This window comes from Parasteatoda tepidariorum, chromosome 8 (assembly GCF_043381705.1).
Source record: "Parasteatoda tepidariorum isolate YZ-2023 chromosome 8, CAS_Ptep_4.0, whole genome shotgun sequence".
Classification (NCBI taxonomy): Eukaryota; Metazoa; Arthropoda; class Arachnida; order Araneae; family Theridiidae; genus Parasteatoda; species Parasteatoda tepidariorum.
The window spans coordinates 31285314-31298477 of NC_092211.1; the positions used below are offsets into that span (position 1 = coordinate 31285314).

The following is a 13164-nucleotide window of genomic DNA, read 5'->3' on the forward strand; positions in this document are numbered from 1 at the left end:
AATTGAAATATAATCATTATAAATTAATTATAAGGTAGGTTATAAATTGTGGGTAATTGGTATTTTGGATTTACGTAGGTTGCCATCTAGGGTAAAAGCGTAGGTATAAGGAGGATTACAATCTAGGGTAAATTATAAATCATGCACCTAAATTTAAAAATGGAATCTTAGATTCTAAGAATGTCGTAAGATGTTTTGAAACTATCGAACTTTTGTGTGAAATCATTACAAACAACAATAAGTAATATTCTGTTTATTTTACAAAAATTAAAGATATATGTTTTAGAACAAAATGTTCACCTCAGTATTCTAATGTTATAACTTAGGAATGAAATCACAAACTTTTCTTTGCAACTTTGTAATAGGTTTCATAACACTCTGAAAAAACATATACTCCTTCAAGCTGCAGGTCTTTTTGATGCTTTTAAAATAACATTCCATCATTGTCTTAAAATGTCTGAAAACAATTTAAAAAAGAAAATCAGCAAAAAATAAGTTAAGTAATAGTGAAACAAGAAATTGCTTATTTTTTAAATTCCAATATTAATAATTAATCGCATTTTTATAGCACATTTGTCTAGCTTATTTTGTTTTAGATTGAATTATTTTCCGCAGATTTTATATTTTATAACAGTGGTTGAACAGCTGACCCAATTTTGAATTTACGACTACCAATGTTCAACTGCTCAGCCTTCTAATTTTGAACCCAATCCAGAAGACAAGGGTACCCCTGGAGAAATTTGCCTTCGTGGAGTTTTTGTTTGATGGAACGAATCCTCATTTGCATTACATCAAAAACCATGAAAACCACGAAATTTTCTGATTGGTTAAGAGTCAGTCATTGTTTTAAATTTAAATACAGACGATTCAATTTATCACATATTTTAAAGATAACATGAGTGATAATTTTAGTTTATAGTTTTATATGATCACAAAAAAAAGTTTGCAGTAGATAACGTCACCAAATTTATATTATTAACATTATCCAATATCGCTTAATATTTTAAATTTTTTTAGTTATTCTTTTAAAACCTGTTTCTAACAAAGTAATTATTTAAAATCAATGGTAATTAAAATGAAAAAAAAATTGTTATTTATTCAAATTCAAAATTAATGAGAAAGTGAATTAATGATTAATTCGTTTAAGAGAAACGTAAAAAATCGTCATACTATTATTGACGCCTACGATGCTTACTTAATTTAAGTAAACTACGCATATTTTATTTCATAATCGTCGTTGAACGGCCATCGCAAACTTCGAGGTTACGACTGCTGATGTTCAACTCCTTAAACCTGTAATTCTGAGCTCAATTTAGATGACAAGAGAACTCTTGGATCAAGAATTGAAAGAAATTTGCGTTCGTGGTAAACTTTTTGATGGAACTAATCCGCATTTACGTTACATGATTAGGAAAATTACGAAAACCTCCCACAATAAGCATGACGGCAAGGGAACTCTAACCCGTGATCCGTCTTCCATTGAGGATATTTTTCGTCAGGATTGAGATTGTTCTAGCCGGGTGCGGAATTCGTATAGATCAGCCATCACTGGGATTCAAAACAGTGAACTCTATCACCTGAACCACTCTGGCTGTTTTTCTTGACATGGTAAGAAAACCAATGAACAATTCGTAAACTAAGAGTTGTATTATAAAATATTTTATAATTAAAGTGGTAGACAAAAAGAAATGAACACGCAATTTAGAAAGAAGTTAGTTAAATTCTATTCTAGGAAGCAAAAACTTTTTCCAACGATTTTTTCTGCCGCACCTTGTATAACGAATCCAAGGATGTTGTCAGGGTCACGTGATGTAATAACACGCATTTTCTGATGTTGCGAGCTAAAAGCTTGATATTATAGATATGATCATTTTTTCTTGTTTTGGTTTTTTTGAACAATGGATGAAAAAGAATAATAAAATGGTGANATACAAACAAGATAAAGTTAAAAGAAACACTTTATACAATAAATGCTAATAATGAGCCATTATTTATTACAAGATTAGATATTTTTTATGCAGTATGCATATCCAGGTATGCCATGGGTGACAAAAATTGCAAAAAGTGGGGATGATTAAAATTTAGAATTTTAATAAAAGAGATTAAAATGTGCATCTTTCGGCATATTTTATTTAGATTATCAGAGATGCCAACTTTCTTCGCTATGTAAAAAAATATTTTCTTGTAATATCGAAATTAAAGTTTTTCTTTTCATTTTTTATAATTTGATTTATTGAAAATATTATAAGAAATGCAACACTATTATTGTTATCACGTGGTGACACTTTTTGAGCTCAATTTAGAAGACAAGAGAACTCTTGGGTCAAGAATTGAAGGAAATTTGCGTTCGTGGAAAACTTTTTGATGGAACTAATTCGCATTTACGTTACATGATAAGGAAAATTACGAAAACCTCCCACAATAAGCATGACGGCAAGGGGACTCTAACCCGTGATCCGTCTTTCATTGAGGATATTTTTCGTCAGGATTGAGGTTGTTCTAACCGGGTGCGGAATTCGTATAGATCAGTCATCACTGGGATTCAAACCCGGGAACTCTATCACCTGACCTATTTCTTGACATGGTAAGAAAGCCGATGAACAATTCGTAAACTAAGAGATGTATTATAAAATATTTTATAATTAAAGTGGTAGACAAAAAGAAATGAACACACAATTTAAAAAGAAGTCAGTTAAATTCTATTCTAGGAAGCAAAAACTTTTTCCAACGATTTTTTCTGTCGCACCTTGTATAACGAATCCAAGGATCTATCTTACATTTCAAAGATCAACTTACTTGCATAAAACTTTTTCATTATCAACTGGGTTCCAAGGATTTCTGTTAGGTCTATAAAAATCTTTATTGTAATCTTCAAAACATGTAGTGTCTGGATCAGAAAACATCTTTAGTCCACAAGATAAAGTTGGGTCTAAAACAAAGAAAAGATAATTTTTAGAATTCAAAAATAAATGTAGCTTGCAAATTAAAATCTCGATTGCATTCTAGCAAAATGATTGTTTAATTTTTTTGTTGATTAGTCAATTTAGTTTTTGCACAATTTGGCATGACTCTGAAATTATTTATACGAATCAAAATTTACTGTACTTCCATTTGAATATTTTTTAGTCCAAAAATAATACCACGTAAACATTATTTTTTTATACAAAATTTTCGATTTAAATTAAAATTGAGTTTAATTTGCTTAATATTGAGTTAAGATTTAAATTAAGGTTTAATAAAGCTGTTAGGTTTCTAAAGTGCGTCTTCACATAACTTGAGTGTTTAAAACAAATAAATAATAAAGAAATCTAATAAATTATCTAATAATCTAAATATCTAATAAATCTCATAAATTTCTGAATAAGTAAATAATGAGAAGCTTGTACTTTTGTGTATAATTTCTTAAATTTAAGAAAAATAATGAGATATTATTATAGCCATATATAAACCCAAATACATTGATATAGTTGCCTACTCTCTCAACGAAACAGTGTGCAAATTAAAGAAATAACCTGAATGACTTTTGTTCTATCAAGCGATCTCATATTATTGATCTGAGGGCCTAATCTTAAATATGCAAAAGAAAAAGTAAAAAAAAAAAAAGATTTGTTTAAATACGAAATCAGACTCAAAAACGCACTTGGAAAATTTGGTCTAATCCACTTTAAAGCGTATTCGGTCATATCTCAAGAACTTTTTTTAAATCGATTGAAAAAAATTTGCATACCGTAATAAGAGTCATTTATTCAAAGATAATTCCATGAAAAAAATAATTTTTGTTAGCAATTAATTATTATATTTTATAATTTTATATTTTGAAAACGGGATTACCCTAAATAGCGTTTGCTCTAATGATCGGATTTTTACAAACTAACTGCCGATGATAAAGGTACAATGGTGGTGATCATAAATGCGTAGCAGCATTTGCGTTAACTGTTTATCAAGTTTTAAAAACCGACATAGAAAGTACTTTCTCTCTGAATTTTTCGATGGGTTTATATATTTGACTATCAAAAACAGTGTATGGGGACATGGTAGCCGAAAATATGTGGTATCGATAATTTTGTCAAGACAGCTGTTCAAAGTTTAGGCTCTTTAATAATAATTTCACATTTCACGCATTTCGCCCTATCTCAGAAATTATTTAAGCGATTCGAAAGCTTTTTAAATACAATTATAAAACTCGCTTACCTAGCGAAAGTTTTATATAAAAAAATAATAATTCCTTTTAATTAAATATTGTTTTTTTTTATTATTTTATTTAATAACAAGTTAAAAGTTTTTGAATTATAAGGTAAATAAATTTTTATGTCATTTTAAAAAACGTGGTTTGTAATGGTAAAATGCAAAACTTGATCAAAACCGATTGAATATTTTTGAGATATTAAGTTTTATTAATTTTATAATTAATTAAATTTTCAATACACTATTAAATTTGTATTAAATTTTATGTATTAAGTTTTTAATAAATACGTTTTAAATAAACGACTCTTTCAAAATTTGAAAATTCAACCGATTGCTCTAAAATTTTATATTTTGTGCTTAAAAATTACATTTATTTAAATAATAAAGAAGTTTGTGCAACTTGCAATTAGTTTTTTAGACTACCATTAAATAAAATAAAAAATAAATTTAAAAGTATTAATAAAAATATTACAATTTTTAATAATATTTATTACTTTATTTAATGTCGTTACTATATTTTATTTGTATTAATAAATTAATAATTTTTCTATGGAATGGTCTTTGGATAAGCGATCTTTATAATTGTGTGTAAAAGTTTTCCAATTTGCTTTTAAAAGTTATCGAAATTTCAATAACTTTTAATGCAGATAGTAAAACAAATATTAATATAATATGAAATATTTATATAATATGAAATATTAATATAGCTGAAATACGCATAACGTGAAATTAGTGCTGAGGGCTCCAAATTTTCGAATATGGCGAGTGAGATTATTCAAGCAATATTTTCCAGTTCATAGATACTCCCCCATCATTTGAAAGTAGGAAACCCTATATCTGACGAAATAAGTACTCAGAAAGAGTTTTGTTTTTTGTCTAGTTTCGTAATTTAAAATACCGCCTGAAAAAAAATTAATTTACATAGATTCAAGATTAAGTCCTCGAACCATTAAGATTAAGTTCTTGTGCAGAGAAGTCCCTAAAACTGTTCTGGGTGTTATTTTCTTTTTTATTATTACTTTTCTTTTTTGCTCATTTTTATGAATAACAACAACAATAATATTTTCTTTTAAATATTAACTACTTTTTTTGGCAAATCCATTTTGTTTCGTGATGTCTTTTACAATTCACTAAAATTGTTTAAATTAAAAAAATTAAGAATATAGAGCTTTTCTTACAAAGTAATTCTTATTTATTAAAATACAGAAAATATTACCATAATTAGGTGTTAATATTTAGACATAATTCAAAAGCTAACAAAAAAAAAGAAAAGAAAGATTCAAACAAATAGTTTGACTGTTGATATTAAGTACTGGAAAAGAATTATTATTTTGATATTTACTTGTTAAATTTAATATTTATAACAAAAGATTCAAAATAAATAAAACAGACACTTTTTTTCGCTAAATGCATAACTGCGCAGAGCTTATAGTCTAATGATATTTCCAATAAATTTTACCCTTATCTAAATAAACTGTTTTTCCAAAATTTTAAACATTTAACTTTTTCTTTTTCTACCTCTAGTTATAAATATTTAAAAAAAACTTTTTTTTGCAAAAAAAGCTAAACTACAGTTATTTTATAGTAAAACTTGTAGGTTGGTATTTAAAATGCGCCTTGTAAAGATGAAAAGTGCAGTACCTTTTTGTATAAATGAATTTTCTTCACATATTCTCCACAATTGCAATTGCACGTTTCCAACCGCCTCAGCGAATCCTGTCCGACATCTGATCGCTGCATCTTTCTGACACTTTGACAGTTCAAGTTGACTACTGCAAAACATAAAATATGATATGGAACTATCTTATTTTAAACAAATAAAAAAGCATATATTACTTTAAATTTAATTTTTTATTTAATATTTATTTTTTTTTTGGAAAAATTAAAAAAATTTTATATCATATTTAAAATTAACGAAGATCTTAGAGTTAAAATAGACAAAAAATATACGTAAAAAATGGTTTTTGTTTTCAATTTATAGCATTATATAAAAAAAGGGTTGTCGGAAAATTTAAATCGAAGAAGCAAAATAGTTGTATGATTTTCCATAGTGAAAGTTGCCCTCGGATGTCTAGGATAAGGATTTTCGTTTCTTAGCTAGTGGAAGCAGAGGCTAGTGTAATTTCTCGCACAGTGGAACTAGTGCAATTTCTTATATAGTGGAACTAGTGCAATTTCTCGCACTACTACTTCAATCTTGCACTACAGTCGAACCTTTTGAACAGAAAATGAATTTTCAGATTCCTCACTGTCCGCATAGGAATTTGAGAAGTTCTCGTTAGTTTTGGTATACCTATTTTTAATATTCTTAAAATAACAAACAGAACTGATATGAGTGTCGGAAATATTGCCTGGAAGGTAGGATATATCCTACCAGACAACTGTGAAAATAGTGCGCAAAATGGTGTAAGACATGCTATTATAATTTGCTGAACTAAGACCATGCTAACGCCATATATAAATCCAGATCTAAATAAACAATTAAACATAACAGAAAAGACAACATGAAACCATGATCGGAAAACTAGCGAGTTGCACTGTTAAATAGGTGGGGGAAATGGATCCCGTCGGAAATCGCGGATTGCTCGAAGTTTGCTACTTCTATGCTGTCTGTGAAAATCGCGGATTGCGAAAAGTTTGCTACTTCTATACTGTCTGTGAAAATTGCGGATTGCGAAAAGTTTGCTACTTCTATGCTGTCTGTGATAATCGCGGATTGCGAAAAGTTTGCTATTTCTTTGCTGTCCGTGAAAATCGCGGATTGCGAAAAGTTTGCTACTTCTATGCTGTCCGTGATAATCGCGGATTGCGAAAAGTTTGCTATTTCTTTGCCGTCCGTGAAAATCGCGGATTGCGAAAAGTTTGCTACTTCTATACTATCTGTGAAAATTGCGGATTGCGAAAAGTTAGCTACTTCTATGCTGCCAGGGAAACTCGCGGATTGCGCAAAGTTTACTACTTCTATGCTGTCTGTGAAAATCGCGGGATACGCTGAGGTAGGGTAAAGTAGGAAAAAATACAGTTTTTTTAATTATCTTTTTTACACTTATCTAGTTTAAAATAAAGAAGGATTTGAACGATATAACGATAAACCATATTTTTCAGATTTTGTCGAAAAGCGTATTTATAAAAGTTACAAGATTCCCAAGTAGGAAATATAAGTTTTTGCTTATTATGCTGCCATTAAAAGGAAATTAAACTATTTGTAAAGTATCTATCTAAAAACAATACTTAAGAATAATTTGGTGTAAAAAATGCCTCTTTCTGAAAAAAGTTGGTTGATCACTATAGTGCTCCAATCCTTTAAAATAGAAAATTAGATATATAATATTAAATTAATATAAATGAAACAAAATGTATTGTAACTAATTAAGGATACAACTTACTGGCACCAGTCAGTGCCATAATTCAGTTTCAACCTGCATTTGTTAACTTGACCAAGATAACATAAATGGTCACAAGATGCTAATCCAGCAGCAACTGAAAAAAAAAACATATTTCAATCTTGGATGTCTATTTGATGACTTAAATAAGTTAAAATAAAAATCATTCAAAAAGTTCGGCAATTTTTATCGAAGTGTTTTGTTGATGATTAAATAAAATTAATAACAAAATTAACAATAAATTAACAATAAAATATCACTTTATTATATGTGATAAAATTTGGCAAATGCAAAAAAATTTGGTAATTTTATCATATCTTAGAACCATTTATTCGGTTAAATTTAGGTTTCAGTTTAATATTTTTTAATAAATGTCTCTTAATTAGAAAAATAATTTCGAAAACCAGAATTTCAGGTAAAAAACTACCATGTAAACGAAAAGATTATCGTACGAATGGTTTAAATACCGTATAGTTGGATTTTTATTGCATGAATTATGTTTTTTTTTTACCAGAAATGTCATTACCATTCTGTAAAGTAATTTTACCAGAACTTTTTTTCAGCCAGTACGGTTGAAAAAAAGCTCTGAGATTTTTAACAGCGAAAATTCAAGTACTATAGCACACTTCTTTTCTTTCTATTTTTTTAGTAAATTAAGTAGAAAAAAATGGAACAATTTTTGGAAATATTTTTAAAATACATACTATATTTGCATTAGTTTTTGCTCTAAACTTAAAAACGTACTAGAAACCGGTTAAAGTTAATTTTTGATTTATGTTAATTTACTTGCTGTTATTTGAAAAAATAAAAGCACACTGTTCAAAATTTTAGTCCTTACTAATCCATAATATCGTGCGAATTTCCTGATACCCTAATATGGTGGGACGTTGAACCATACTATCCAGCAAATTAAACTAATATGAACATGTAACATTAAACTAATATGAATTACATGACACTCTGACACAACTTGAACATAAACAAGGTTCATTTTAACATTTTTTAATGGATTGCAGCAACGAACTAACACAGTATTAAGTGTGAAGGTAACGATATTATAGTTTGTTGAACCAGTTTTTTTAGAATGTTCAAAAAGGAGAAAAAAACACAGTTTCCCCATTCAATAAATTGCAAAAAAAGTTTTAAAAATAATTTTTATATCCAGCCTAAATTGCGTTTAATAGATATAGAGGTAACAATACTGTCACTGCCAATTAACACCTTTTATTTCATGTCTTTTTAAATTGTGTAAGTGTGAAGTAAAATGAAAAATACTTGCTATGACCGAAATACATATTTTTCTATTATAACTTCGATTATTCTTAAATCTCAATTATCCCATTTCTTTGGAAATTTTATTTCAATATTAAGATTTATGTAGACAAAAATTGCTGAAATTACATTTTAGTTTATATAATTGGTATCGTTTATTTATGAATCACATCGAGAGTTTTCTTCAGTCAAATTTCTTTTTATTTTATTTTAAAAATATATTGCTACCTGTTATTTGTTTAAAATCCAAGAATTATACAAAAAAAAACTGCATACCTGATCAGGTAAATCAATCCTGATAATGCTAAATCAATACCTGATTAAGTAAATCAATGGTTATTTTTAGGAATCAATGGGTATAATGACGCAATGGCTAATATTAAGACTTGTTTAGGCAAACATTGTTGAAATTACATTTTAGTTTTGTTAATTGGTATCGTTTATTTATGAATTTCATCGAAAGTTTTCTTCCTTCAAATTTTTTATTTTATTTTAGCTGTCATTTTCTATCTGTTTTTTGCTCAAAAACTAAGAATTATGTGGAAGGAAGCTGGACAAAACTAGATACCTCATCAGGTAAATAAGTCCTGATCATGTTAAATCAATACCTGATTAGGTAAATCAATGACAAATTTTAAGAATTATTGGCTATAACAAATCAATAGCTAATACTAAGACTTATGTAGGCAAACATTGTTGAAATTACATTTCAGTTTCGCTAATTGGTATCGTTTATTTATGTGTCACAGCGAGGGTTTTCTTTCTTCAAATTTCTTTCTTTTTTAAAAAATTTCTTTTGCTATCTGTTTTTTGCTTAAAATCTAAGAATTATGCAAAGGAAAACTAGATACCTGATTAGGTAAATCAATGGCTACTATCAAGTACTGGATACCTGATAGAGTTGGGTTAATTTCGTGAACGAGATTTGGATTTTTTTAGTAAGGAATAAAGGAGAAAAAAAATTAAACTTACTGAAAATAAGTAAACCAGAAAAGTACTTCATGTTGTCAGAGTACTGAACATCTACAATAGGCAAAATATTATTCATTAAATTATATTTAAATAGATGCAAAAAGAAAATTTACAGCTGTTGAAACAGATACTAGTTAAGTTTTTTTCTGATAAACGAAGCAACTATAACACTTTGTGATAAGAGCAGTTACCTTATCAGACTTAATACTTAAATAAAAAAAATCAATGAAATAAGAATAATGCAGCGATCACATTTTGATGAGTTAGATCAAAAATTTTAATGGGCGTAAATTATTTCTTATGATTTTTTTAATTTTTTGTTTGTGAAATTAATTCAATGCATCATACTAGAATTAGAAATCAATATTCAGAAGAAGAATAGGTAATTAATAGGGGTCAACCTCACTTTGCTCGCTATCTCCAACCCACCCCCAGAGCGTATTATTTTCACGTCAAACTTATACGTCCTAAGTTATCGAAAGTAGTAATATACTCAATAATTGAAATAACTATCAATATTTCTGTTTCATATAAAAAAATATATACTAAACCAAGATTGTAATTGTGATGTCGGCAGGTTTGTCCATTACTCAAATTTAATCAAATGGAGAATGAAAGAAAGCGCATTCTTTATGTTATATAATAGATAAAATTTTGAAATTAAGTAATCTCTAGTTTTCTTACAACAGAAGAATTGGAGAAAAAAAGGTAAGTTTTAAACTTAATTGGGATTTTGGTATTCAGAAGATACGATTATACACTGAGGAAAAAAAATGTTCAAAAATATCAGAATATATTAAAATTCACCGTGTTCTATGAGAACACCAAAATGCTCGATTATTATTACCCGAAGCGTTTTGGTGAAAAGTTTGGTAAAACTAACAAACAAATATGGTTTCATAATATGTGTATATGTGATATAATTTGGTTATTGTGGCAAAATTTCATAATTTCATAAAACCATTCTGTCGGTTAAATTTACTACTCAGCTTTGTTTATATGTATACATACACCGAAGAGCCATTATGACCACTCTGCTAATAACATGTAGGACAACCTTTAGCCCTCAAAACTGCTAGTACCCGCCCGTGTCATTGATTCCAGAAGGTGCTGATAGGTAGTCTGAGTTATCTGGTATCAAGCGCTCACTAACTGGTCCTGCAATTCCCTCACATTGTGAGTGGGTAGCGTGGCAGCTCGAATTTGGTTTTCCAAGTTGGACCACAAACGCTCTATTGGATTAAGGTCAGGTGAATTTGGGGGCCAAGACATGACTTGAAAGTCACTGGAATGTTCCTTGACGATTCGACCCTTATGACATGGTGCATTATCCTGTTGGTAAGCACCATCACCCGCAGGAAAAACTGCTGCCATGAATGGGTGAACCTGGTCTGCAACTATGTTCAAGTAGCTTACAGACGTCAGGGATTGTTCTATTAGGATTATGGGTCCTAATGTGTCCCATGAAAACATTGTTCCTGGGCGAGAAACCATGAAAACCAGGGCGAGCCCATTGTTATAGATGNGTTCTCTGGAATTAATGTTGGTCTTAATATATATATATATATATACACCGACAGGTCGCGATACAAAAATATCTATCATGTTGCATTTTTATAATTATTTTTCAAAAAAAAATCTGAAACTAAGTGTCCACAATTTTCAGAGAAAAAGAGAAAAAAAAAAACATTTTTGTGTTCTGAAACATTTATTTTTTAAGAGCATTAGCGATTAAACTGAGTATAAGTGTCAGTAACAACGATGGCGACGATAGTAACCTTTTTTCTTACTGTAGAAACAAAGCAAAAGTATCGCTAGATAATGTATCAGAAAGGGAAAAAAACATTAAAATAAAAGTTGACCTTCATTATTATTTCCTCTGACGGGAGCAATGATTTCGTTTAAATTCGTTTCGTTGAAATGGCAGGGAAAGATGTTTTATACACACACATTCTATTCAAATATTTGATAATTTGTTTCATTCTTAAAAATCATAAAAAATTTAATATTACTGCCATAAAAGACATGTTATTATTTTGAAAAGATGCATACAACAAAGCATATCGGGAAAAAATGGTGATAAAAATAAAGGTATTTATCTGACGTGATATGTGTTCTTGCTGTCACTTTAATTCGAATGCATAGAGTTCATATTTTTTCTCCATATATTCGACAGTTTTCGTTTTTTTATAAGCAATGGCAAATGGAAATTGCAACGATTGTTATTTAACCCACAGTTAAATTGATTGCAAATTAATTCAGCAAATTTTTATACTGATTTTCATCATTTTGTAGATAAGTTTTATTCAAATTTATAACCGGCGTTAAACAGTTAATCCAATTCTGAGTTTACAACGATCAAAGTAAACTCCTAAGCCTTGTATTTTTTAGCCTGAACCAGAAGATAAGGGACTTCCAGATGAAACTTTGATCAAACTGTGGGTGAAAGTTTGAAACTTTAGGACATCTTGAGGATATTTTTACGCCAATACCGTGGTTGGGGCGAGTCGAGAGTTAAATTCGTATCAACCAATCACCACTGGGATTCGAACCTGGTTTACCTCACTGGGAGGCAAACGCTATCCCTTGATTCACCGCAGCCTCCTGTAAATGAATTTAAAAAAACAAACATAACTTTCCAAAATTTAACAAGTACTCCTGAAAGTTTTTTTCTTCTTCAAAAAAGGTATAGATGACTACAATCTATTAGGTAATGAGTATATAGAATATACTCCCATAAGGTTAACGTTACTATACAAGGAGAAAAAGAAATTCTGCTAAAAAATACCATATTGCATTGTAATGTCATTTCGGTAAAAATTCTGTTAAATTTTACCAATCAATATGGTTCTTAAACCATTCAATTAATTTTTCCGTTAATATGGTAACGGTTTACCACGAATTCCGGTTTTCAAAATCAGAGTTCTCATTCAGTAAAAAATATAAAACTGAAAAGTAAATTTAACCCGATAAACAATCTTGAAATCATGCTGTTAGACAGCGGTTCCCAATTTCTACGGCTACGGAATCCTAAATAGCCAACCTTTTTCCAGCGGAACTGTTGTGACCGTTTATTATAAGGCATGGGATATGTATTTAGGATGATTGACAATGATAGCACTCATATTGATAACTTATAACATAACAATAACTTTATTCACAATACGTACATAGAACACATCAACAAATAGAACATACTGGAAACCGAAACTGAAACATACAATGTAAACACAGTTGCAGTTACATCACAACCGCGATACTAGCGCCAGTGGAATTACATGGAAGATCCCAACAGGAACCCAAACTTTAGAAATATAGTAAATGAAGACAACTTAGAACACATTAACCATTA

General features: G+C 29.2%; 2 protein-coding genes across 2 annotated transcripts in view; both read right to left on the reverse strand.

Moving 5' to 3' along the window:
- Positions 1-13164, reverse strand: part of LOC107442831 (uncharacterized) — a 105816-nt gene that overhangs the window by 75058 nt on the left and 17594 nt on the right. The window lies entirely within an intron of this gene.
- LOC107442836 (uncharacterized) lies at positions 241-9946 on the reverse strand. Its single transcript, XM_043048857.2, has 5 exons — positions 9813-9946; positions 7572-7665; positions 5827-5957; positions 2797-2929; positions 241-457 (listed from the first exon to the last, which is right to left on the reverse strand). The coding sequence occupies exons 1-5, from the start codon at positions 9886-9888 to the stop codon at positions 316-318; spliced, it is 576 nt and encodes a 191-aa protein (XP_042904791.1). The 5' UTR covers positions 9889-9946; the 3' UTR covers positions 241-315.

Coding starts and splice junctions, on each gene's coding strand:
- LOC107442836 (XM_043048857.2), bottom strand. CDS start 9,888: ATGAATAATATTTTGCCTATTGTAGATGTTCAGTACTCTGACAACATG. Junction 2,930..5,826: donor AAATTCATTTATACAAAAAG/GTACTGCACTTT, acceptor TCTTTGTTTTAG/ACCCAACTTTATCTTGTGGA. Junction 458..2,796: donor AATGAAAAAGTTTTATGCAA/GTAAGTTGATCT, acceptor AATTGTTTTCAG/ACATTTTAAGACAATGATGG.